General features: G+C 43.6%; 1 protein-coding gene across 1 annotated transcript in view; it reads right to left on the minus strand.

Annotated features, from left to right (window-relative positions):
• Positions 1 to 1,181: 1,181 nt before the first annotated feature.
• The window catches only part of LOC110504921 (diacylglycerol kinase theta), a 35,834-nt gene continuing 9,659 nt past the window's right edge, over positions 1,182 to 27,356 (minus strand). Inside the window, exons 5-23 of the mRNA XM_036970338.2 lie at positions 23,546 to 23,671; positions 23,312 to 23,465; positions 19,064 to 19,138; positions 11,016 to 11,116; positions 10,007 to 10,221; positions 9,738 to 9,828; positions 9,482 to 9,536; positions 9,268 to 9,329; positions 8,946 to 9,096; positions 8,716 to 8,754; positions 8,036 to 8,151; positions 7,752 to 7,903; positions 6,501 to 6,649; positions 6,209 to 6,387; positions 5,649 to 5,749; positions 5,201 to 5,347; positions 4,885 to 4,996; positions 4,546 to 4,698; positions 1,182 to 4,407 (exon numbers count right to left, since the gene is read on the minus strand). Of these exons, the coding sequence (XP_036826233.1) occupies positions 4,306 to 4,407; positions 4,546 to 4,698; positions 4,885 to 4,996; positions 5,201 to 5,347; positions 5,649 to 5,749; positions 6,209 to 6,387; positions 6,501 to 6,649; positions 7,752 to 7,903; positions 8,036 to 8,151; positions 8,716 to 8,754; positions 8,946 to 9,096; positions 9,268 to 9,329; positions 9,482 to 9,536; positions 9,738 to 9,828; positions 10,007 to 10,221; positions 11,016 to 11,116; positions 19,064 to 19,138; positions 23,312 to 23,465; positions 23,546 to 23,671 (2,280 nt within the window). The 3' untranslated portion in view covers positions 1,182 to 4,305. The remainder of the gene's footprint in view (positions 4,408 to 4,545; positions 4,699 to 4,884; positions 4,997 to 5,200; positions 5,348 to 5,648; positions 5,750 to 6,208; positions 6,388 to 6,500; positions 6,650 to 7,751; positions 7,904 to 8,035; positions 8,152 to 8,715; positions 8,755 to 8,945; positions 9,097 to 9,267; positions 9,330 to 9,481; positions 9,537 to 9,737; positions 9,829 to 10,006; positions 10,222 to 11,015; positions 11,117 to 19,063; positions 19,139 to 23,311; positions 23,466 to 23,545; positions 23,672 to 27,356) is intronic.

Consider the following 27,356-nt stretch of genomic DNA (forward strand, 5'->3'; position numbering starts at 1 on the left):
ACCAAGCTGCTTACCTATTGCAGATTCAGTCTTCCCAGCCTGGTGCAGGTCTACAATTTTGTTTCTAGTGTCCTTTGACAGCTCTTTGGTCTTGGCCATAGTGGAGTTTGGAGTGTGACTGTTTGAGGTTGTGGACAGGTGTCTTTTATACTGATAACAAGTTCAAACAGGTGCCATTAATACAGGTAACGAGTGGAGGACAGAGGAGGCTCTTAAAGAAGAAGTTACAGATCTGTGAGAGCCAGAAATCTTGCTTGTTTGTAGGTGACCAAATACTTATTTTCCACCATCATTTGCAAATAAATTCATGAAAAATCCTACAATGTGATTTTCTGGATTTTTTTTCTAATTTTGTCTGTCATAGTTGAAATGTACCTATGATGGAAATTACAGGCCTCTCTCATCTTTTTAAGTGGGAGAACATGCCCAATTGGTGGCTGACTAAATACTTTTTTGCCCCACTGTACATTAGTGACAGAAGAGAAAAAATACATTTTAGAATTCATTTCCTGCAATTCTACACATTTTGCCATGGGGCTTAGAGAATTTATTTTGCAATTTTGAAAACAAATTTCATGCAATTCTACTTATTTTGCCATGGGATGGAGAGAAATGTTTGCCATTTTTAATATATGAGTGAGAGTGACTAACAAAATCAATGGGGTGCCCCGGTTGGTAATTGAAACATGATTACTACACATGTAGATAGATTGATAAAGTGGTCAAGCCAGCTAAACATTTCTAGCTGACCTGGCTAATTGAGTGACTGTCAGTGACTGACATAACAAGAAACTAACTGCTGATGCGCAACCACATTTTGAAATTGCACCTTGTGTACTGTTCTAACTCTCAAAGTTGAGACCCCGACTGAGTTTGAGTTTTATGGGGGCTAATTGATCTGCGCGCCTAGAAAAGGGGGCCTCGCCAGGCAGCCAGTTGCCCAACAAAGTCTGAGCCACACGACAAAGAAATGGCATTCACTTTCTAGCACTTATACGTTTGCTACTATCTGGTACCAGATTATTTTCTACTTGATGCAATGTAAAATACCTGGTGACTTCAGTACCGTAAAAAAGTGCAACCCGTTTCTCCCTTGTAGTATCCGAGACAAGACTTCCCAGACTTCCCGTATCCCAGATATGACTTCCCAACTACAATAAAAACTCAGGTACAATAATACATAAGATGTCCCATTTCTTGATTTTATTTTAACTGGACACAATTGTTACACAGAATCTTTTCATATATCTTTAGTTATTTTCACATATATCTTTAGATTTAGTTTTTTAAACATCAGAGTAACCAAACTTAACACCTAAAAGCATCTGTAAAACAATACCGTCAATACCGTCACCCTGTAGTGCAATTTACAGTTCAAACTAAAAACAGCTTTTGTCTGCAAAAATATACATATTTATTCATTTAGCTTTTAACTGCTATTTAGACTTGGTAAAAACGTAAAATACCTTTATTACGGCAAATCAAATAAAAACACAGAATTGACAACATAAGTCATCTATAGGCACATTAGCTCAAAATGGTCTAAAAATGCCTAGATGAAGATATTCAATCACTGCACCAGCAGGAGTGGACCACACATCATGTTAAACACTTTGACACACAGGTAATAACACCAAGGTTCTAGAAGCACTTGAATGAGGCACCACGTGGAGGTTAGGTCTAATGACAACACAGAACGACACTTTGGCCTGAAGGTTCATCGCACAGCAACAGGCACAAATGATGCAGAAGCTGTAAACTTACTACGATATACACATAAGCGACATTCAACACAAAACAGTACCTTGGGCATTGACGCAATGCTGTTATGGAGTTTTCAGTGCGGCAACATTGAGGAGAAATAAAAAAAATATTAAAAATAATGGCACTTTTTAGGGCAAACACAAAAATGTTATGATTAATAGCCATCAAACTGTGTGCTGATGCATTTGCCAGCAATCAGTCATCACTTCTTCCATGTATATTCAAATCATCCCTTGGTGTGGACTTTCTTCCGTCTTATGAGAGGGGTGAAAGGGGCATTCCTATTGGAGCATTATCTTTGGAGTAGATTGCTTTTGGTGATGGAGTTATGGTGTGACAAAACCTCACAGCAATGGTTGTAAAAGACGGACTATCCCAATGAGCACTGCAGAACAGAGCTGACCACTGACACCAAAGACAGATACCAAAGATACTTATTGATCTAAAACCAATCCTTGTCTTCACATACTGTATACACAGAAACTCTTTATGCCTCTAAATGGAATACACATGGACATTCTCATATTAGAGCTAAACAGCTAAAAACATCACTATGTTTACTCCCGTTTTTCTTTTACACAGGCTGTTGACGGTACATGCATTTCACAACACAATAGCTGTGTCCCCTCAGTCTAAAATGGGTTCATGTCCTTGTCATAAGTCTCTATGGTATATGGTGAGTACCTATCCAAGCCCTTCATTTACTAGTGTTCAGGAAGGAGAAGAGAGAAGGAAAGAAAGTAATTACGATGATTGGAACACAGCCAATGAGGAACCACAGGTGAAATCACCACAGTGGGTGTGTTTACTGGGCCATGAGGACCCAACTGTCTAGGACCCTATTCATTCAAGCCCAGTTAGCTGTCAATGCAACTTGGAAATACTGTGCTTTCACAAATACTTTCAGACCGCATAAAAGGACTGCAGATTCTGACTCAACCACAACACCAGCTTACCAGTTTTGATTGAATAGGGCCCGAAGCTGTTAGTGGAGTGAATAATTCAAACGGTTTGCTACACACTAGCACCAAGTCACAAAAGTGAGTCAACTTAGAATCAATCAAATACTGTTCCGGCGACATCACATGAGCTGGAGTGTAAAAAATGAGATCCTCCTTCAAATGAAGGAGTCATTTCATGACTGCATTTCTTGTAAATTCTACATCACCAGGAATGCGGACGAAGTGCTGACAACAAGAGAACAGGTACTCAGGCGTACCATCTCTACTATGAATGAAACATGACCTCCAGGCCAAGCAAATGACTGGAGAAATACAACACAAGTCTCTCTAGTTTATAATGCATATTTAGGATTGGCTGGTGGTCTCGTCCCTGCATTCATTCCATCAGCTACAAAAAAATGAGCAGCAACAGAGATATGTAAAACAACGAATGGAGTGCAACATTCATGATTCCATTCAAACACAATGATACTTATGTCTGGAATACATTTGTGAGGCATTAAGTGAGGTGAGTACTTATTCTGCAGCGAGGGTGACTGCTACAGAGACAGATTATAAACAATAGGAGGAACTTGGCTACAGACTTGAGTATGCACTAACTGAATGTTAAGATGGGAGTGTGTTTGTCTGTGCGGATGTGCATATTTCTGAGGCTACTGTCGTAAGTCTCCACTTGGAATATCGATTTTCCTCAAAGTATTACAACTGAATGAAACATGTACGTATCAAATAACATGCAATGTCTCACATGCACTTCCTACAATTGTTATTGAATGGCTAGTGGGGTTTTAGGCAAATAGTGAGTTTTTTTCACTCTAATATACTACACGTAAGCATTTTTACTTTGGTAAGTTCTTGTTTTACATTAATACTAGTACTTTGTCAAATCAAATACTAAACTATTTGTCAAGTACTAAACTATTTGTCAAGTAGTAAGAGACTATTTGTCAAGTAGTAGAATATTTGCGAAGTACTAGCCTATTTGTCAAGTAGTAGCCTATTTGTCAAGTAGTAGGTCATTTGTCAAGTAGTAGACTATTTGACGTTAATCCAGCAAGCAGCTTGATGTCTGAACTTTAAAAAAGCAACAATGACACTTTATTTTACCGTCTGGTATTTACTTTGATATTACACGGTAACACAGTAATTACATGTTGTCCATAAACACCTCTCGGTTTCTTGGGGACTCATTGTAACCACCTGGTACCAAATTCTATAGTACCAGATAATACCACGGCCAATTGTTACAATGTATTTGTCTTCGATAAACTCTGAAGGACTGCAAAAATAAAACAAACTAACAAATCAGACAGGAAGCTAATCTGAATGATCTTAACTGGGGCAACCGAACCCAACAGAGGTGAAATTGATCAGCAGTAAGATGAGAATGAGAGGGACTGCTAAATGCTTGTGATATCTCCTCCTTTATCAATGTAACACTCCAGGAGATGACAGTGCTAGCTACGCAAACCATCTGAGAGCCTATGGGGCACACGGGCCCCTGCCACAGCTGTTTAGAGCAGCCAACAGGCCACCATGCTCACATGGTGACACCAAGGAGCAGGTGTTGGGGGGGGCATCAGTGTCCCCCATCGCTGGACGAAGGGCTTTCGGATCGCCTCTCTTTCAGGCTGGCAGGCTGCTTCTTCTGTTTGTGTTTGGACTTCCTCAGCATCCGTACCTGAACACAGCATCAAGGACACGATAGCTTAACAGCGCTTTACTTTATAGATAGCTATGGGAGATTTGCATCCATGGTGAAGGACACCACAGTAAAGTTGTAACTACTTGCCCCATTATAGTAGGAAAAAGCTGTTACCTTTGGGCCTGCTGCAGATATGATGATATTTCCAGGGGCCTGGATCCAGGGCTCTCCATCCACCTGCACAGGGATGGGCTTGGTCACTGTGATACGCACGTAGTTGCCCTGGGCGAGACGGATCCCAGAACGCATGCCGCCCTGCACCTGGCCCTGGACCACACAACACAGATATATCTGTATACAAACCTCATTCGTGGTATCCTGATTTTAACACTGTACACTGGAGAAAACGTTCTGAAACACTGGGATCATTTTTAGCACTGATGTCTCTCTTCTCTGTGGTATCAGGACATACATGGTACTCAACAGAGTAAGGGCAGTAGGTGATGAACTCACCATGTGCACTACCCCGGTCACCCCCACCACCTCCAGCATGCCATCGTCAATGCGTGGTTTCCCGTAGCGCGAGTCACCTTCTGATCCCCACAGGTCTGCCCCAGAGCCCCAGCTGAACACACACACACGCAGTTGTAAGTACTGACTGTGTTACAGATCGTTATGTACTTTTAGGTTTGTGTGAGTAAGGGGACCGTGTGTGAGGCCATTCCTCTTCATGAGCATGCATCTTGAAGTGAATGTCATACGTCATGAGTGTCTGACTGTCAGCCGCGTCTAGAGTTTAACCCTGTGTGTTTTTGTGTGTATTTCCTACCTGGGGATGTTTAGGAAGATGAGGCCTTCTATGCTGGGCAGTTCCACTTCTTGTTTGTCCACCTGCAGTTTAAGGTCCTTGTGAAGGTTCCGTGTGTGGCTCAGCTTCTGCAGACCCGCCTTCAGGTACACACCTTTGTTATGGAACCTACATACCACAGGAGGTTGGTCGCACCTTAATTGGGGAGGATGGGCTAGTGGTAATGGCTGGAGCAGTATTAGTGGAATGGTATCAAATACATCAAACATGGTTTCCATGTGTTTAATGCCATTCCATTAGCTTCGTTCCAGTCATTATTATAAACTGTCCTACCTCAGCAGCCTCCACTGCTACACACACACACACACACACACACACACACACACACACAACAAGGATAAGTCGTTTTGGGGATGTTCTCTTTTTTGAGACATTTTAAAGCAGCTTCTTACTGGAGGTGGTCTCCTACCTGCTGTTGAACTTCCCTGGTTCTTCTTCACGGGCATGGTGGAAGTCCAAACTGAGCTCAGCATCGATGCCCAGACCAAAATAATTGTTCATCTGCACTATCTGCAACAAGGGAGATCACCAGTAAATGAATGACCAGGACGACCAACTGAATAGATTGAGTTGAGTTTATTTTATTTTTACAGGGACAGTGCACATTAATCAACGTTTCAGTAAAAGTGTTGGTTTTAGCCAGCCAGCTAATTTTCAACCGCAGTCCCTGGGCAGGTTATTAAAAACAATTACAATATAGACAATAGCAACATAGGACAAGCAAGACATAGCATACAGACAGAGCAACATAGGACAAGCAAGATGTAGCATACAGACAGAGCAACATAGAACAAAAAGCGTCAAGACAAAATTCATAAAAGCAACAAAGTGTTTCCACACCTCACAAGTTACAGACAACAGACATGGAAAGCGGTAACACACAGCTAGGGACCAAGATCTCTTGGCATTATAGTTATGATTCAAATTATAACTATTGCCATTGTTATATCTGCATTCATCTGATTGTACCTTTGGTGGTTCCAGGAAGCCGTTCTCCTTGCCGTCCTCTGTGACTTCCTGTGCATCCAGCAGGATGGTCCAGCGGTCCATCTGCACCTCCTCCGCCTCGTCTACAGACACAAGGATGTGGTGGGGGTCCTCTCCGCTGTAGCCCGCCCCCCAGCGCAGGATCCGCGCCAGGTCATTACCTGATGGAAGGCATTGGGGGAGAGAAGATATTGGGGTCAACTACTGATATATGCTGATTAAAGCTAATTTACGGACACTACAGTGATCAGAAGAGAAGGGTGTGTCCTCTCACCTGTGCCCAGTGGGACAATACCAATGGGGGGCTCAGGACAGACCAGCTTGTGTCGGATGGCCTCCAGGACCCCCAGGACCCAGCCCACCGTCCCATCTCCCCCACACACCAAAACCCGGAAGCGGGGTACCTCTCTAAACGTGTGCAGTCTGTGGAGGATAGAAAAAAAGAACAGAAAAAAGAGATAAGGTGCTTATTTCATTGGTTAAGAATTATAGCCTAGTAAGCTAGTTAGATATATCTATCTATTTCATTGGTTAGAATTATAGCCTAGTAAGCTAGTTAGATATATCTCTTTCATTGGTTAGAATTATAGCCTAGTAAGCTAGTTAGATATATCTATCTATTTCATTGGTTAGAATTATAGCCTAGTAAGCTAGTTAGATATATCTCTTTCATTGGTTAGAATTATAGCCTAGTAAGCTAGTTAGATATATCTATCTATTTCATTGGTTAGAATTATAGCCTAGTTAGCTAGTTAGATATATCTATCTCTTTCATTGGTTAGAATTATAGCCTAGTAAGCTAGTTAGATATATCTATCTATTTCATTGGTTAGAATTATAGCCTAGTTAGCTAGTTAGATATATCTATCTCTTTCATTGGTTAGAATTACAGCCTAGTAAGCTAGTTAGATATATCTATCTCTTTCATTGGTTAGAATTATAGCCTAGTAAGCTAGTTAGATATATCTATCTCTTTCATTGGTTAGAATTATAGCCTAGTAAGCTAGTTAGATATATCTATATATTTAATTGGTTAGAATTATAGCCTAGTTAGCTAGTTAGATATATCTATCTCTTTCATTGGTTAGAATTATATCCTAGTAAGCTAGTTAGATATATCTATCTCTTTCATTGGTTAGAATTATAGCCTAGTAAGCTAGTTAGATATATCTATCTATTTCATTGGTTAGAATTATAGCCTAGTTATAGCCTAGTTAGCTAGTTAGATATATCTATCTCTTTCATTGGTTAGAATTATAGCCTAGTAAGCTAGTTAGATATATCTCTTACATAAATAATAATGTTTCTATTATTTTCTACAACATATATATTTAAAGTCAATCATGTATTCGCTGGTTGGTTAATTTCTTTGTGTCCGTGTCATGGCTAACAAACATACATAGTAGAAAAAAACTCCTTCCAAAGACCTTGTGGAAAAAACATTGCACAATACAGACCCCCCTTCTACAAACACAACAGCTCTCACATCACACTGCTGAATGAGCCTAACCACCACTTGTCTCACCCAGGCAACGGTCCCCCGTTGGTCATGTCAAACACTTGGTGGGGGTTGAGAAGCTTCCGGAAGCCGTAAAGAAGCTCTTGGCCCTTCAGCCCGCCGCTCTTGGGGTTGACAAACACCAGTAGGGGCGAGCCACCTTTGGGCAACTTGTTGTGCTGCAGGGGAGTTACAACAGCAGCACAGTCAATTGAGTAAAGCAAGCCAGCTTCTTTAAAAAGGTCTGGTCATGTAAATGACACATTCAATTGGGATCTGGGATTGTTTACTTCACATTGACGCAGCATTACCATGATCTCTGGTATGACTAGGGAGGTCAGCTGCTGGTTGCTGACAGACGTGTCTTTGGCTAACATGTAGATCCTCTCAGCCTCAGAGAAGCACGTTATCTGCACCACTACTGCACCTACAACTCAGACAGACAAGCAAACCTCAGGATGTGATGTTGCATAACAAGCACTGTAAATATGACCTCTCATATAGCCCAGACTGGCACACATTCAATGTTATAATGACATTTAGTACTTTGGATGTATTGCACCAAACATTCTCCACAAATAAATAGTTTATTATAATAAAGACATCGCAAGATAAATGGCTGTGGGCCATATAGCAGGCTTGATATAAATGGCCCATTTAGCTCTAGGGAAGTGGCAGCTGCAGTGGGACACTCACAGTCAGTAAGAAAGAGGCTTATGTAACACTGAATGGGGCAGGACCCTGCTGCAGTGGCCTGCGGCAACAGAGGAGCGACTTGAGCAGTGTCAAGCAGGGACACACAGCCCAGAACAGACCGTCTGTTTCAGAGCCAACTAAAGCCTGTGTGTCCTGAATGGGGATGATGTGGAATGAGGGCACAGGGAGGGGGACAGGGAGGGGATTGTGGGGAGAAAAGAGTGGGATGAGATGGAGGGGCGGTGGAAAAGGGAAGGTGGTGCTCCACTGGCTGTTTCCATGGCGACATACCCACCTTGGCTCCCGTAAACATGTGTGATGGTGACCAAGTGACCTAAGGAGCAGATTCAAATCTAGTTAGTTAACAACAGTCTTAATCACATTTCAATCAACTATAGTCTTTTTCAAGGGAAATGTTCAGGAGGATTTCTGGGGTAAAGCGGAACAACACTGAATACCGTGGGATTCCATCCGTTTTAATTCTAGAAAAGGAGCAGCATTGTGATGCGATGTGTGTAGACTCACTCTTGATAGCTAAGTGCTCCTGTAGCAGGTTGGTATATTCCTCCTTGCTCAGTTGTACAGGCAGTCCCTCCAGCAGTAGGTTGACCTGCACAACTTGCTTCCTGCTCTCCACTATGTAGAAACGGGTCTGGTTCATCTGCCTTAGGGAGATCTGTCAGAAACAAAAAGACAAAGATAAACACACATGCCTGTTCATAAACACCTACACACACATACAGTGCATTAGGAAAGTATTCAGACCCCTTGACCTTTTCCACATTTTGTTACGTTATGCACACCCAATCGCCCATAAACTTAAATGTCAGGTTGAAGTTCCTCATACCTTTCTTATCTCCTGCAGTTTGTACAGTAGCAGCTCCTGGCCTGTCAGCCCTTGTCTCTGAACTGAATGTAGAGAGAGAAATAACACACCCCGTCAGTGAACTTTGATAAGATACAGTAATGAAGGCATATAATAAACAGAGTATGACACTTGCTATGTAAAAACCCAGCCTTGGTGTATAGGTCTGCCACCTCCCTGTTTCCTGTTTCCTGACCTTGCTTACTGCCCATGTAAACTTCCACAAGGCTGAAGCTTGATGGGTCTTCGTCCTGGAGAAAAGAGCATCACCAAACAAGAGTATTGAACGAGGGTTGTCATTAACAGATACGTTTATACAGTCAGAGCAATGGAGTCTCTAGTACAACCATTAATTGCCATTTCTGTGAACAATACTAGTGCCAAGGTATGTGCCAAGCTGCAGTTAAGGTGGACTGGGTGTGTTATGTTGGAGACCTGCTGGTAAGCTGTACCTGTCTTCCCAGTTGAGTGAGGACCTCCTTAATGACAGAATCCACTGTGCTGTTCTTGGAGATGGAGATGGATATGTACGCCACACCAACCCTGTAAACAAAGCCAGGCAGTAGAGATGGGAGATAGAGGTATGGTATAAGGGCAACTTTTACCATAGGAACAACTCATTAGGCATCAGCAAAGGATTGTTCAAAAAGGAATGCACTTTTAGGGAATAGTCATTTGAGATTTGCCCAATGACTAAGTATTGTGCCCCTGCAGTACTCACTTGAGCCAGCCAGCATAAACCTTGAGGACCTCTGTGTCCTGGGGTTTGGCCCTTAGAAGCCACGCCTCAGGCACATTCTCCTTAAAGATGGCCTTTTCGTCAGGGGTGCCGTTACGGTTGAGGATGTCATTGCTGTGTAGAGCCTGCTGGCCGTTGTCTTGGAGCTCGTAGTCCAGCGAGTCATCTGGGATGTAGAAGGTCCTCAACGCTGACTCCTGCAGACAGGGATTAGATCAGTGATCATCCTCCTGGAGAGACCTACTGGGAGTGCAGACGTTTGACACACCTGACCTGATTCTAACGACCAGTAGTACTTAAACACTTTGCATAGTCAGTGGTGGAAAAAGTACCCAATTGTCAGTAAAGTAAAGATACCTTAATAGAAAACAACTCAAGTAAAAGTGAAAGTCACCCATTAAAATACTACTTGAGTAAAAGTCTAAAAGTATTTGGTATATACTTAAGTATCGAAAGCTAATTGCTAAAATATACTTAAGTATCAAAAGTAAAAGTATAAATCATTTCAAATTAAGCAAACCAGACAACATAATTTTCTTGTTTTTTAAAATTTACAGATAGCCAGGGGCACATTCCAATACTCAGACCTCATTTACAAATGAAGATTTAGTGAGTCCGCCAGTTAAGAGGCCGTGGGGATGACCAGGGATGTTCTCTTGATACAGGCGTGAAAAGTACATTATTTTCATTTGGATTGTAGTGAAGTAAATGTTGTCAAAAGTATAAATAGTAAAGTACAGATATGAAGAAAAAAAATACTTAAGTAATACTTGAATGTATTTTTACTTAACACCACTGCTGACCAGCTGAACATCAGGACCTTGAATCAGGTGTGACAGAGCAGGGCTAAAGGCTACATACACAGCAGATATCCAGGAAGGAGTGGTGGGAGAAAATAAATGCACTCTAAAAATAATGAATCACTTGATGCCAGAAAAAAGTGGAAATAATCTCTAGTTAATCCAGTTTTAAGGAATGGGGAGAATCTCACCACCACTTCCTCATTCTTGGTTATCCGAGGAATGGAGACCAAGCGGAAGTGGCTGCGCTTGACTGCATCGTCCCCATCAAACACCTTGAGAACCTGCTTCCCTGAAGTTTGCAAAAAAACACTCTTTAGACAAACGTGGGAAATTCTACATGTATGGACCTGTATAATTAGGATTATGATAGATTACTAAACATTAGCAAATGCTGAACATTGGGAGCGTTAGGACCCGTTAGCTCAGTGTCATGCTCCAAATAGCACACAGTTAAAGTGACACAAAATACAGTATCATTCAAGGGTTTTTCTTTTTTGTACTATTTTTTACATTGTAGAATAATAGTGAAGACATTAAATACTATGAAATAATACATATGGAATCATGTAGTAAGCAAATCAGAATAGATTTTAGATTCTTCAAAGTAGCCACCCTTTACCTTGATGACAGCTTTGCACACTCTTGGCATTCTCTCAACCAGCTTCACCTGGAATGCTTTTACAACATACTTGAAGGACTTCCCACATATGCTGAGCACTTGTTAGCTGTTTTCCCTTCGCTCTGCGGTCCAACTCATCCCAAACCATCTCAATTGGGTTGAGGTCGGCTGATTGTGGAGACCAGGTCATCTGATGCAGCACTCCATCACTCTCCTTCTTGGTCAAATAGCCCTTACACAGCGGTTGGAACCAAAAATCTCAAATTTGGATTCATCAGACCAAAGGACAGATTTTTACTGGTCTAATGTCCATTGCTAGTGTTTCTTGGCCCAAGCAAGTCTCTTCTTATTATTGGTGTCCTTTAGTAGTGGTTTCTTTGCAGCAATTCGACCATGAAGGTCTGATGCACGCAGTCTCCTCTGAACAGTTGATGTTGAGATGTGTCTGCTACTTGAACTGTGTGTAGCATTTATTTGGACTGCAATTTCTGAGGTTGGTAACTCTAATGAATGTCTCCTCTGCAGCAGAGGTAACTCTGGGTCTTCCTTTCCTGTGGCGGTCCTCATGAGAGCCAGTTTCATCATAGCGCTTGATGGTTTTTGCGACTGCACTTGAAGAAACGTTCAAAGTTCTTGAGATTTTCCGGATTGACTGAACTTCATGTCTTAAAGTAATGATGGACTGTCATTTCTCTTTGCTTATTTGAGCTGAGCTGTACTTGCCATAAAATAGACTTGGTCTTTTACCAAATATAGCTATCTTCTGTATACCATCCCTACCATGTCACAACACAACTGATTGGCTCAAACGCATTAAGAAGGAAAGAAATTCCACAAATTACCTTCTAACAAGGCACACATGTTTATTGAAATACATTCCAGGTGAATACCTCATGAAGCTGGTTGAGAGAATGCCAAGAGTGTGCAAAGATGTTACCAAGGCAAAGGGTGGCAACTTCCAAGAATCTAAAATATATTTAGATTTGTTTAACACTTTTTTGCTTACTACATGTTTCCATATGTGTTATTTCATAGTTTTGATGTCTTCACTATTATTCTGCAATGTAGAAAATAGTAAAAATATAGAAAAACCACGGAATGAGTACAGTTGAAGTCGGAAGTTTACATACACTTAGGTTGGAGTCATGGAATCTCTTTTTTCAACCACTCTACACATTTCTTGTTAACAAACTATAGCTTTGGCAAGTCGGTTAGGACATCTAATTTGTGCATGACACAAGTAATTTTTCCAACAATTGTATACAGACAGATTATTTCACTTATAATTCACTGTATCACAATTCCAGTGGGTCAGAAGTACACTAAGTTTACTGTGCCTTTAAACAGCTTGTAAAATTCAAGAAAATTATGTCATGGCTTTAGATGTTACGGTGCGTGAATGAGGACCCAAAAGCGAATCAACTTAAACAGAGCTTCTTTAATTACCAAACATAGGTAGGCTCAGATGGACCGGCAGATTCCGACAGGACAGGACAAGGTTACAGCAAACATGACGACAGTCTGGTTCAGGCATGAATGACACAAACAAACAAGAATCCGACAAGGACAGGAGCAGAAACAGAGAGAGATATTGGGACCTAATCAGAGGGAAAAAAGGGAACAGGTGGGGAACGGGGTGAATGGGTAGTTAGAGGAGACAAGGGACAGCTGGGGGAAAGCGGGGGAGAAAAGGTAACCTAACACGACCAGCAGAGGGAGACAGGGTGAAGGGAAAGGACAGAGACAAGACAACATGACAGTACATGACAGTACCCCCCCACTCACCGAGCGCCTCCTGGCGCACTCGAGGAGGAAACCTGGCGGCAACGGAGGAAATCATCAATCAGCGCACGGTCCAGCACGTCCCGAGAGGGAACCCAACTCCTCTCCTCAGGACCGTACCCCTCCCAGTCAACTAGGTACTGATGACCACGGCCCCGAGGACGCATGTCCAAGATTTTACGGACCCTGTAGATAGGTGCGCCCTCGACAAGGATGGGGGGGGGGGGGGGGAAGACGAGCGGGGGCGCGAAGAACGGGCTTAACACAGGAGACATGGAAGACCGGGTGGACGCGACGAAGATATCGCGGAAGAAGAAGTCGCACTGCGACAGGATTAATGACCTGAGAGATACGGAATGGACCAATGAACCGCGGGGTCAACTTGCGAGAAGCCGTCTTAAGGGGAAGGTTCTGAGTGGAGAGCCAAACTCTCTGACCGCGACAATATCTAGGGCTCTTAGTTCTACGCTTATTAGCAGCTCTCACAGTCTGCGCCCTATAACGGCAAAGTGCAGACCTGACCCTCTTCCAGGTGCGCTCGCAACGTTGGACAAAAGCCTGAGCGGAGGGGACGCTGGACTCGGCGAACTGAGATGAGAACAACGGAGGCTGGTACCCGAGGCTACTCTGAAAAGGAGATAGCCCGGTCGCAGACGAAGGAAGCGAGTTGTAGGCGTATTCTGCCCAGGGGAGCTGTTCTGACCAAGACGCAGGGTTGCGAAAAGAAAGACTGCGTAAGATGCGACCAATAGTCTGATTGGCCCGTTCTGCTTGACCGTTAGACTGGGGGTGAAAGCCGGAAGAGAGACTGACGGAAGCCCCAATCAAACGGCAAAACTCCCTCCAAAATTGAGACGTGAATTGCGGACCTCTGTCCGAAACGACGTCTGACGGAAGGCCATGAATTCTGAAAACATTCTCGATGATGATTTGTGCCGTCTCTTTAGCAGAAGGAAGCTTAGCAAGGGGAATGAAATGAGCCGCCTTAGAGAACCTATCGACAACCGTAAGAATAACAGTCTTCCCCGCTGACGAAGGCAGTCCGGTGACAAAATCTAAGGCGATGTGAGACCACGGTCGAGAGGGAATAGGAAGCGGCCTGAGACGGCCGGCAGGAGGAGAGTTACCGGACTTAGTCTGCGCGCAGACCGAACAAGCAGCCACGAAACGACGCGTGTCATGCTCCCGGGTGGGCCACCAGAAACGCTGGCGAATGGAAGCAAGCGTACCCCGAACGCCAGGGTGGCCGGCTAACTTGGCAGAGTGAGCCCACTGAAGAACGGCCAGACGAGTAGGAACGGGAACGAAAAGAAGGTTCCTAGGACAAGCGCGCGGCGACGGAGTTTGAGTGAGTGCTTGCTTTACCTGCCTCTCAATTCCCCAGACAGTCAACCCGACAACACGCCCCTCAGGGAGAATCCCCTCGGGGTCAGTGGAGGCTACTGAAGAACTGAAGAGACGAGACAAAGCATCAGGCTTGGTGTTCTTAGAGCCCGGACGATAAGAAATCACGAACTCGAAACGAGCGAAAAACAGCGCCCAACGGGCCTGACGCGCATTAAGTCGTTTGGCAGAACGGATGTACTCAAGGTTCCTATGGTCAGTCCAAACGACAAAAGGAACGGTCGCCCCCTCCAACCACTGTCGCCATTCGCCTAGGGCTAACCGGATGGCGAGCAGTTCGCGGTTACCCACATCATAGTTACGTTCCGACGGCGACAGGCGATGAGAAAAATACGCGCATGGGTGGACCTTGTCGTCAGAGAGGGAGCGCTGAGAAAGGATGGCTCCCACTCCCACCTCTGACGCGTCAACCTCGACAACGAACTGTCTAGAGACGTCAGGTGTAACAAGGATAGGAGCGGATGTAAAACGATTCTTGAGGAGATCAAAAGCTCCCTGGGCGGAAACGGACCACTTAAAGCACGTCTTGACAGAAGTAAGGGCTGTGAGAGGAGCTGCCACCTGACCGAAATTACGGATGAAACGACGATAGAAGTTCGCGAAGCCGAGAAAGCGCTGCAGCTCGACGCGTGACTTAGGGACGGGCCAACCAATGACAGCTTGGACCTTAGCGGGATCCATCTTAATGCCTTCAGCGGAAATAACAGAACCGAGAAATGTGACGGAGGAGGCATGAAAAGTGCACTTCTCAGCCTTCACAAAAAGACAATTCTCTAAAAGGCGCTGGAGGACACGTCGAACGTGCTGAACATGAATCTGGAGTGACGGTGAAAAAATCAGGATATCGTCAAGGTAAACGAAAACAAAGATGTTCAGCATGTCTCTCAGGACATCATTGACTAATGCCTGAAAGACAGCTGGAGCGTTAGCGAGGCCGAAAGGAAGAACCCGGTATTCAAAGTGCCCTAACGGAGTGTTAAACGCCGTCTTCCACTCGTCCCCCTCCCTGATGCGCACGAGATGGTAAGCGTTACGAAGGTCCAACTTAGTGAAAAACCTGGCTCCCTGCAGGATCTCGAAGGCTGAAGACATAAGAGGAAGCGGATAACGATTCTTCACTGTTATGTCATTCAGCCCTCGATAATCTATGCAGGGGCGCAGAGACCCGTCCTTCTTCTTGACAAAAAAAAACCCCGCTCCGGCAGGAGAGGAGGAGGGGACTATGGTACCGGCGTCAAGAGCTACAGACAAATAATCTTCGAGAGCCTTACGTTCGGGAGCCGACAGAGAGTATAGTCTACCCCGGGGGGGGGTGGTTCCCGGAAGGAGATCAATACTACAATCATACGACCGGTGTGGAGGAAGAGAGGTGGCCCTGGACCGACTGAACACCGTGCGCAGATCGTGATATTCCTCCGGCACCCCTGTCAAATCACCAGGCTCCTCCTGTGAAGAAGAGACAGAGGAAACAGGAGGGATAGCAGACATTAAACATTTCACATGACAAGAGACGTTCCAGGAGAGGATAGAATTACTAGACCAATTAATGGAAGGATTATGACAAACTAGCCAGGGATGGCCCAAAACAACAGGTGTAAAAGGTGAACGAAAAATTAAAAAAGAAATGGTTTCACTATGATTACCAGAAACAGTGAGGGTTAAAGGTAGCGTCTCACGCTGAATCCTGGGGAGAGGACTACCATCCAGGGCGAACAAGGCCGTGGGCTCCTTTAACTGTCTGAGAGGAATGTCATGTTCCCGAGCCCAGGTCTCGTCCATAAAACAGCCCTCCGCCCCAGAGTCTATTAAGGCACTGCAGGAAGCTGACGAACCGGTCCAGCGTAGATGGACCGACAAGGTAGTGCAGGATCTTGAAGGAGAGACAGGAGTAGTAGCGCTCACCAGTAGCCCTCCGCTTACTGACGAGCTCTGGCCTTTTACTGGACATGAAGTGACAAAATGACCAGCGGAACCGCAATAGAGACAGAGGCGGTTGGTGATTCTCCGTTCCCTCTCCTCAGTCGAGATGCGGATACCTCCCAGCTGCATGGACTCAGCACCCGAGCCGGCAGAGGAAGATGGTAGTGATGCGGAGAGGGAGGCGACGGAGAGTGCGAGCTCCTTTCCACGAGCTCGGTGACGAAGATCAACCCGTCGCTCAATGCGAATAGCGAGTTCAATCAAGGAATCCACGCTGGAAGGAACCTCCCGGGAGAGAATCTCATCCTTTACCTCTGCGCGGAAACCCTCCAGAAGACGAGCGAGCAAGGCCGGCTCGTTCCAGCCACTGGAGACAGCAAGAGTGCGAAACTCAATAGAGTAGTCTGTTATGGATCGATTGCCTTGACATAGGGAAGACAGGGCCCTGGAAGCCTCCTCCCCAAAAACAGATCGATCAAAAACCCGTATCATCTCCTCCTTAAAGTCTTGATACTGGTTAGTACACTCAGCCCTTGCCTCCCAGATTGCCGTGCCCCACTCACGAGCCCGTCCAATAAGGAGAGATATGACGTAGGCGACACGAGCAGTGCTCCTGGAGTAAGTGTTGGGCTGGAGAGAAAACACAATATCACACTGGGTGAGGAACGAGCGGCATTCAGTGGGCTCCCCAGAGTAACACGGCGGGTTATTGATTCTGGGCTCCGGAGATTCGAAAGCCCTGGAAGTGGCCGGTGGATCGAGGCGGAGATGGTGAACCTGTTCTGTGAGGTTGGAGACTTGGGTGGCCAGGGTCTCAACGGCATGTCGAGCAGCAGACAATTCCTGCTTGTGTCTGCCTAGCATCGCTCCCTGGATCTCGACGGCTGAGTGGAGAGGATCCGAAGTCGCTGGGTCCATTCTTGGTCGGATTCTTCTGTTACGGTGCGTGAATGAGGACCCAAAAGCGAATCAACTTAAACAGAGCTTCTTTAATTACCAAACATAGGTAGGCTCAGATGGACCGGCAGATTCCGACAGGACAGGACAAGGTTACAGCAAACATGACGACAGTCTGGTTCAGGCATGAATGACACAAACAAACAAGAATCCGACAAGGACAGGAGCAGAAACAGAGAGAGATATTGGGACCTAATCAGAGGGAAAAAAGGGAACAGGTGGGGAACGGGGTGAATGGGTAGTTAGAGGAGACAAGGGACAGCTGGGGGAAAGCGGGGGAGAAAAGGTAACCTAACACGACCAGCAGAGGGAGACAGGGTGAAGGGAAAGGACAGAGACAAGACAACATGACAGTACATGACATTAGAAGCTTCTGATAGGCTAATTGACATCATTTGAGTCAATTGGAGGTGTACCTGTGGATGCATTTCAAGGCCCACCTTCAAACTCAGTGCCTCTTTGCTTGACATCATGGAAAAATCAAAAGAAATCAGCCAAGACCTCAGAAAACAAATTGAAGACCTCCACTGTTCTGGTTCATCCATAAAAAAGCCAGACTACGGTTTGCAACTGCACATGGGGACAAAGATCGTACTTTTTTGAGAAATGTCCTCTGGTCTGATGAAACAAAAATAGAACTGTTTGGCCATAATGACCATCATTATGTTTGGAGGAAAAAGGGGGAGGCTTGCAAGCCGAAGAACATCTTCCCAACCTTGAAGCACGGGGGTGGCAGCATCATGTTGTGGGGGTCCTTTGTTGCAGGAGGGACTGGTGCACTTCACAAAATAGATGGCATCATGAGGGAGGAAAATTATGTGGATATATTGAAGCAACATATCAAGACATCAGTCAGGAAGTTAAAGCTTGGGTCTTCCAAATGGACAATGACCCCAAGCATACTTCCAAAAGTTGTGGCAAAATGGCCTAAGGACAACAAAGTTGAGGTATTGGAGTGGCCATCACAAAGCCCTGACCTCAATCCTATAGACAATTAGTGGGCAGAACTGAAAAAGCATGTGCGAGCAAGGGGGCCTACAAACCTGACTCAGTTACACCAGCTGTTAGGAGGAACGGGCCAAAATTCACCCAACCTATTGTGGGAAGCTTGTGGAAGGCTACCCGAAACGTTTGACCCAAGTTAAACAATTTAAAGGCAATGCTTCCAAATACTAATTGAGTGTATGTAAACTTCTGACCCACTGGGAATGTGACGAAAAAAATAAAAGCTGAAAGAAATAATTCTCTCCACTATTATTCTGACATTTCACATTCTTAAAATAAACTGGTGATCCTAACTGACCTAAGACAGGGAATTTTTACTAGGATTAAATGTCAGGAGTTTAAATGTATTTGGCTCAGGTGTATGTAAACTTACGACTTCAACTGTAGGTTTGTCCAAACTGTTGACTGGTACTGTAACTTCTTACAGAAACGTTAGGGACTCTTATATAGTTGAAACATGGGAATAATTGTATCGGTTTTGATGTGACTTCACTGATCACAGGGAAACATTACTGGCCAAATACATGTGACAACTTATCCTGTCTCTACCTGAATCCGCTGTGGTTGCCGGCTGGCTCTCCTTTGTAGTTGCTGGAATCTGGGTGTCAACTTCGTCCAGGTTATCTGATGAAGCAAAGGTGTTAGGTATAGGTACGTGAAGGCAAACAATGAGGAAATAGAATGAACGTTGCATTTGTTTTCCCACATAGTTTACACACGTGTGAAACATGGAATGCTTTTTTAATTTCAAAGTCAAGCACAGTTTATCGTTGCTCATCTTGCTTGACAAATGACATCTTGTCTGACCTAGAACAAGAGACAACGACAAGTTGACACTTGCTCAAAGACAGACGTCATTCCTAACAGCCTAGAAGTAAGAATGCTTATAAAGGGACTGAAAAGTTGACTGTGTGGTATTGTCAGAGAATGAATTAGGCCTAGGTCTCACATTTTCAGAACGGAAACTCAGCCATTCAGTTACAGTGCCTTTGGAAAGTATTCAGACACCTTGACAATCTACACACACTACCCCATAATGACAAAGCAAACACAGAAATGGTTGCAAATTTATAACAAAAAAATTACAACTGAAATATAACATTTACATAAGTGATCAGACCCTTTACTCAGATATATTTATTGAAGCACTTTTGGCAGAGATTACAGCCTCGGTCGAGTCTTGTTGGGTATGACGCTACAAGCTTGGCACACCTGTATTTGGAGATTCTTCTCTGCAGATTCTCTCAAGCTCTGTCAGGTTGGATGGCGATCGTCGCTGCACAGCTATTTTCAGGTCTCTCCAGAAATCGGGTTCAAGTCCGGGCTCTGGCTGGGCCTCTCAAACACATTCAGAGACTTGTTCCAAAGCCACTCCTACGTCATCTTGGCTTTGTTCTTAGGGTTGCTGTCCTGTTGGAAGGTGAACCGTAACCTGCTCAGACTGGGGATCAGTCTGTGCTTTGCTCCGTTCATCTTTCGCTCGATCCTGACTATTCTCCCAGTCCCTGCCGTGAAAAAAACATCCCCACAGCATGATGCTGCCACCACCATGCTTCACTGTAGGGATGGTGCCAGGTTTCCTCCAGACGTGATTCTTGGCATTCAGGCCAAAGAGTTCAAGCTTGGTTTTATCAGACCAGAGAATCTTGTTTTGCATGGTCTGAGAGTCTTTAGGTGCCAACCGAAAGGTTGCTGGATCGAATCCCAGAGCTGACAAGGTAAGAATCCGTCGTTCTGCCCCTGAGCAAGGCAGTTAACCCACTGTTCCCCGGGCTCCGAAGACGTGGATGTCGATTATGGCAGGCCCCCGCACCTCTCTGATTCAGAGGGGATGGGTTAAATGTGGAAGAAGCATTCAGTTGTACAACTGACTAGGTATCCCTTTGCACTTTTATTGATGCGTGGCTTCCGTCTGGCCACTCTACCATAAAGGCCTGATTGGTGGAGTGCTGCAGAGATGGTTATCCTTCTGTAAGGTTTTCCCATCTCCAAAGAGGAACTCTGGAGCTCAGTCAGAGTGACCATCGGTTTCTTGGTGACCTCCCTGACCAAGGCCCTTCTCCCTCAATTGCTCAGTTTGGCCGGGCAGCCAGCTCTTGGAAGAGTCTTGGGGATTCCAAACTTCTTTCATTTAAGAATGACGGAGGCCTATGTGTTCTTGGGGACCTTCAATGCTGCAGAAATGTTTTGGTACCCTTTGCCAGGTCTGTGCCTCAACACAATCCTGTCTCGGAGTTCTACAGATAATTCCTTCGACCTCATGGCTTGGTTTTTGCTCTGACATGCACTGTCAACTGTGGGACCTTATATAGACAAGTGTGTGCCTTTCCAAATCATGTCCAATCAATTGAATATACCACAGGTGGAATCCAAGTTGTAGAAACATCTCAAGGATGATCAATGGAAACAGGATTCCATTTTGAGTCTCATAGCAAATGGTCTGAATACTTATTTAAATAAGGTACCTGTTTTTATTTTAAATTAATTTTCAAAACTTTCGAAATACCCGTTTTTGCTTTGTTGTTATTGGGTATTGTGTGTAGATTGATGAGGAATTGTTTATTTATTTAAGCCATTTTAGAACAAGGCTGTAATGTAACAACATGTGGAAAAAGTGAAGGGGTCTTAATACTTTCCAAATGCACTGTATATCTTATTACTTTCTTAATTTACTTTCCAATGTGTATATTTTGTGTGCACACTGTCTATATTCGTTTGAATGGTAATGTCGGAGTGTGAAACAGTTGCTTAGAGGATGTGGCTTTGGGTATGGGGGTGGGGAGGGTTAATGGACGGTGGAGACCAATGTTCCCTCAAAAAAAATTCAGCACTGAGCAAATTTCAGGTCTGCTAAGCGCAAAGTTGAATGTTGTGAAAATTCTGTGCAACTTCCAGCGCGCGTTTACTGTTAACACTGCTGTACCTGCTTTAAGTTTCAGTTTTAACAGTGGTTCAGTAGGCTACTGTGGCTATTTGGTCATAATGTAGGCCTACCAGAGTGGCCTACTATCAAAACAATAGAGAAAATGAGATGACTGAACATTTTGTTGTGTTGTGTGATGCAAGAAACCACTTTACAAAATAAAATGCATCATTATTCCCATACAATTATTACAGAGAATCCGACAAATGATGCTATCCTCTGCCTATTAGCTCCTTTGCTTATTCAAGCCTGTCTGTCTTAAAAATACAACACTACCCCTTTAAGACAAACAAAAATCTCTTTACCTGACTCGCTTTCAAAGATGTCTAGAAATGTACACATTTTGTGCTCTTGTAGAACTATGTAAAATGTCTTGCATAGTTTGTTTTGTTTCGGTATGTTGCATTGAAAGCTGCTAATATTGCGTTGAGTCGATCACAATTGCCACAATAAAGGAAAACGCTGATAGTGTCAGCAGGGAAAACTCTAGAACAGTGGCCACCAACCTTTTATGAGTCAAAACGCAAACCGAGATCGACCACTCAGATTGTTTTTTAACATGACTTAAAAAAAATGTAAGCCTACGCAACATTAACCAATCAAAAACAGTACTGTAGCAACGAGGTTTGTGCAGTAAGCTATAGGCCCAATACATTAACACCACATATTGGCTTTCCCAATGCATTGTTTTTTTAAATGTATATTAAACAATTTGAGGTAGGCTGTATGATCACACCGGTAATAGATCAGTTCTTGCATTACTTGTGAAGCACAGCTGAGTGAGCATACATTTAAATAATTCGCTTTTTATTTTACTGGGCTGATGGTGCCTGCATTTGATAGTCAGTCTCAGTGGAGGGAGAGAACAGCAGACTGAGGTTCCTCCACTGACACTGACCAAAAAGGGACACCGAAACTCGAGTCGGACCGCATTATTTCTGCTTCATGCACAAATTCATGTTGTTGCTCTTATGAACAGAGAAAGTGAAATATTCCATGATATTAAAAAACACCCAAGCCGCTAATAATAATAACAATGCAAGCCACTTTCCTCCTCATTCCTTACTGCTGCAGTGCTTGTTGTAGAGCTGAGTGGAAATAGGAAGAACGTGCATTTTATGGGTTATAAAAGTGTTGAATACAAAGTGTTGACAGTGCTGAGTAAGAACTTAAACATGAACTCACTCATAAAACCAGCAGCTCTTTGCTGTATTCATTGACAGTCTCTCTCTAGTCATGGTTTTAAATGTTTTGAAATCTCACAGTATGAGCTTTGCTGTAGCTTTTTAATTTTTAATTTATTTATTTAACTAGGCAAGTCAGTTAAGAACAAATTCTTATTTACAATGACGGCCTACCAGGGAACAGTGGGTTAACTGTCTTGTTCAGGGGCAAAACAACAGATTTTTACCTAATCGGCTCAGGGATTTGATCCAGCAACCTTTCGGTTACTGGCCCAACGCGCTAACCACTAGGCTACCTGCCACCCCAGCTATGCCTGCTACGTTACTGCAGACACAGTAATCTGAGCCATCCGATTGTCTAGCGGTAGGCCTGTAGTGTACTTGATTTGCTCTTCAGGCACGTCGGAAAGGCAGAATTTGTACCTTCAGACACATGAAAAGGTTCAAAATGGCAACAGTTCGCCTATCCGGCACCCAGTGTAGCTGAATCACATGCACCTACCGCCAACAGCCTGAGACGAAAAAGAAAAAAAAAGGAACAAGGCTTTATCGTTGTTTTTTTTCTTCCAAAGAAATGTTTGCCGATTAACTAGGAAGGCCTTGGAGATGGACCGGTTGGTGACCACTGCTCTACAAAGTTGAGTGAAGTTCGCAGCTTAGAGGGAACATTGGTGGAGACCACCAGCTTACCCAGGTCATTCTGGCAGCTCTCAGAGATGCGGTAGCAGTGCATCTTGCTGAAGTTCCGCGAGCATATTCGCACGCAAGCGGGGTGAAGGAGCATGCTACGTAGACGTCCTAGGCCACACTCTGGAGGCACAATGACATAACAGGCAGCGTGTGTCTGCAAAGGATGAAACAAACGCATTATTAACTATAGTTGTTCTTTAGTGGCGGTACATTTGGTGTCGTTTTGAGGCTTACCGTCATACCACACCACTCGCACCGCATCCCCGCCAGGACGTCCGAGGAGCCACAGGTGCGTCGGCAGACCTCACAGCGTGCACCTGAGGGGATGTTTCCCTCCCGCCAGTGGTGGTGAAGCGTATCCTAGGACAAGAAGAGAGAAAAGGAGACGGAGAGAGAGGTGGTTCAAAAAGCAATAAGTGAATTAGTCACCACATCGGAATACACTCATTATCCTGCTGGATTTGCTTTAATGTAGATCTGGCTGGACCAAACATTTGATATTGCTCAGCACAGCAGTAATTTCTCTCACATTGTTTCAGTGTGCTTGCTCATGGAACTCTTTGGCTCAAGATGATCCCTCCCCTGACCGAGGCAGGTTATCAGTGTTAAAGCTACAATCTGTAACTTAAATTCCGCCTCAAAAGTGCTACCCTTGCACTAGTCTTCTGTTTTGCCTCTTTGCCTACTGAGAATACTGTACCTTTCCAGCAAACTGTGAACATTCCCAGAACATTCCCTAAGTTCCCCATTAAGTTTTTTCGAACATTAGAATGATAACATTCCCAAATGTTTTTGCGAAGAAAATGCTTGAAATGAAATATCCTTGGAATGTTCTTCTAACAATCATTAAAATGTGTATTAATTACCATATAACATTCACCGAAGGTTGTCATTAGGTTGCCAGGGATTGTATTAACACAATGTTCCGGTGAAAGCAATAGAAAAGGTTCTAAGAAAACATTACAGGAATATTCTGCTAATGTTGATGGAGATGTTATTAGAAACAAGCAAGGAATGCTCTCATGAAATTAGTGTGACGTTATGACATGATTGTTCCAATAACGTTTTCTAAACATTCTTCAGCAATGAGGCCTGGATTCAATTAAATTGGTTCTGAGAAAACATTACTGGAATGTACTGCTAACATTAATGGAGATGTCATCCGATACACCTACCAAGGTATAGGGTCTTAATTTGACCAGTTTCTCACAGCAGGAAAATAATCCTGCAGCACCAGGAAATTTGAGTTGAAATGTGGATGATAATTAAGGGACATTTTTGTATGGGTTAATACGTTTTTCGTTAGAACAAATCAAATCTGAAATTTTAAAGTGGAAATTACAAACTTTAAAAGCCTCGAATACACTACAAGTTGTAATTTCCTGCAACAGGGTGGTCAAATTAAGATCCTGTATAGGCCTAACAATTAATGATGCGTATTGATAACAACAAACCACCCAGCAAACCGGAAACATTCCCAGAACATTAGCTAACATTTCCATTAAGTTCTAGTTAGAGTTTGAGCTAACATTAGGATGATAGCGTCCCACAAACATTCAAAGAAGGTTTTTTGATCACCACAACCTTTTTCTTAATAAAATGTTATAAATTAAATGTTGGAATGTTCTCCTAACATTCACTAAAATGTTGTTCACAACATCTGTAAAAACTACCACAGAACATTCCGATAAGGTTCTCATTAGGTTGCCAGGGAATGTATTAACACAATGTTCCGGTAATGTTCTTAGAACATACTGCCGCAAACAAAATGTGGGCGCAACAGAAGGAAACAGTACAGGAATGTTCTGCTAATGTTGATGGATGTTATTTAAAACACCTATACACAACAAGCAAGGAATATTCCTAAAATGGTCTCAAAAAGGTAGTGTGATGTTATGACATGATGGTTCAAATAACGTTCCCTGAACATACTTTAAAATGTTGGAGCAATAGAATTTGTAAAAAAAGAAGAAAAAATGGTGTCCTGGTATAGTCAGCGAATATGGATGGAGACATTACTACTAACACCTAGAACAAAAAAGAAACAGTCCTGCGAGACTCTTATAAAGTTATTACTTAAAGGTTAAGACATGACGACACAAAATTGCTCTAAAAACCTACTTCAACAATAACGGAAGTAGTTCTGAAAGCATTGCTGCAATGTTCTGCCTATGTTGATGTGTAATGTGACATTATTATATGATGTTGCTAAACTTTTAAACAAATGGCATTTTAATATTCTTACATCATTATATTTTATTAAGGTATTGTCCAAACATAGTGCCTTCTGAAAGTATTCACACCCTTTGACTTATTCCACATTTTGTTGTGTCACAGCCGGAATTCAAAATGGATTAAATATATATTTTTCCCCCTCACCCATCTACACACAATCCCCCATAACGACAAAGTGAAAATTTGTTTTTAGACATTTTGGCAAATCTATTGAAAAAGAAATACAGAAATATCTAATTAACATAAGTTTTCACACCTGGGTCTATACTTTGTAGAAGAGCGATTACAGCTGTAAGTCTTTCTGGGTAAGTCTCTAAGAGCTTTCCACTCCTGGATTGTGCAACGTTTGTCAAGCTCTGTCAAATTGGTTGTGATCATTGCTAGACAGCAATTTTCAGGTCTTGCCATAGATTTTCAATTAGATTTAAGTCAAAACTATAACTCGGCCACTCAGGAACATTCACTGTCTTTTTGGTAAGCAACTCCAGTGTAGATTTGGCCTTGTGATTTAGGTTATTGTCCTGCTGAAAGGTGCATTCATCTCCCAGAGTCAAGAGGAAAGCAGACTGAACCTGGTGTTCCTATTGGATTTTTCAGTATTACTTTAGTACCTTGTTGCAAACACGATGTACGTTTTGGAATATATAACAGTCATTGAACATTAAACTGTTAATGTGTAGCCTCATGGTGAAATCCCTGAGTGGTTTCCTTCCTCTCTGGCAACTGAGTTAGGAAGGACGCCTGTATCTTTGCAGTGACTGGGTGTATTAATACACCATCCAAAGTGTAATTAATAACTTCAGCACGCTCAAAGGGATATTCAATGTATGCTTTTTTAACATTTGGAAAGTATTCAGACCCCTTGACTTTTGTTACATTACAGCATTATTCTAAAGTGGATTAAATATATATTTTTCCCCCTCACCCATCTACACACAATACCCATAATGTAAAAGCAAAAACAGATTTTTGGCAAATTTACATAAGTATTCAGACCCTTTATTCTGTTCTTTGTTGAAGCACCTTTAGCAGCGATTACAGCCTTGAGTCTTCTTGGGTATGACGCTACAAGCTTGGCACCCCTGTATTTGGGGAGTTTCTCCTATTCCTCTCTGCAGATCCTCTCAACCTCTGTCAGGTTGGATGGGGGAGCGTTGCTGCACAGCTATTTTCAGGTCTCTCCAGAGATGCTTGATCAGGTTCAAGTCCGGGCTCTGGCTGGGCCACTCAAGGACATTCAGAGACTTGTCCCGAAACCACTCCTGCGTTGTCTTGGCTGTGTGCTTAGTGTCCTTGTCCTGTTGGAAGGTGAACCTTCACCCCATCCTATTGTCCTGAGCGCTATGGAGCAGGTTTTCATCAAGAATCGCTCTGTACTTTGCTCCGTTTATCTTTCCCTTGATCCTGGTCTCCCAGTCCTTGCCGCTGAAAAACATTCACACAGAATGATGCTGCCACCACCATGCTTCACCGTAGGGATGGTACCAGGATTCCTCCAGACGTGACGCTTTCAGGCCAAAGAGTTCAATCTTGGTTTCATCAGACCAGAGAATATTGTTTCTCTTGGTCTGAGAGTCCTTTAGGCAATCTCCAAGTGGGATGTCTTGTGCCTTTTACAGAGGAGTGTCTTCCGTCTGGCCACTCTACCATAAAAGCTTGATTGGTGGAGTGCTGCAGAGATGGTGGTCCTTCTGAAAGGTTCACCCATCTCCACAGAGGAACTCTGGAGCTCTGTCAGAATGACCATAGGGTTCTTGGTCACCTCCCTGACCAAGGCCCTTCTCCCTCGATTGCTCAGTTTGGCTGGGCG

Source organism: Oncorhynchus mykiss, chromosome 25 (genome assembly GCF_057628025.1).
Source record: "Oncorhynchus mykiss isolate SJ-2025 chromosome 25, ASM5762802v1, whole genome shotgun sequence".
NCBI lineage: Eukaryota > Metazoa > Chordata > Actinopteri > Salmoniformes > Salmonidae > Oncorhynchus > Oncorhynchus mykiss.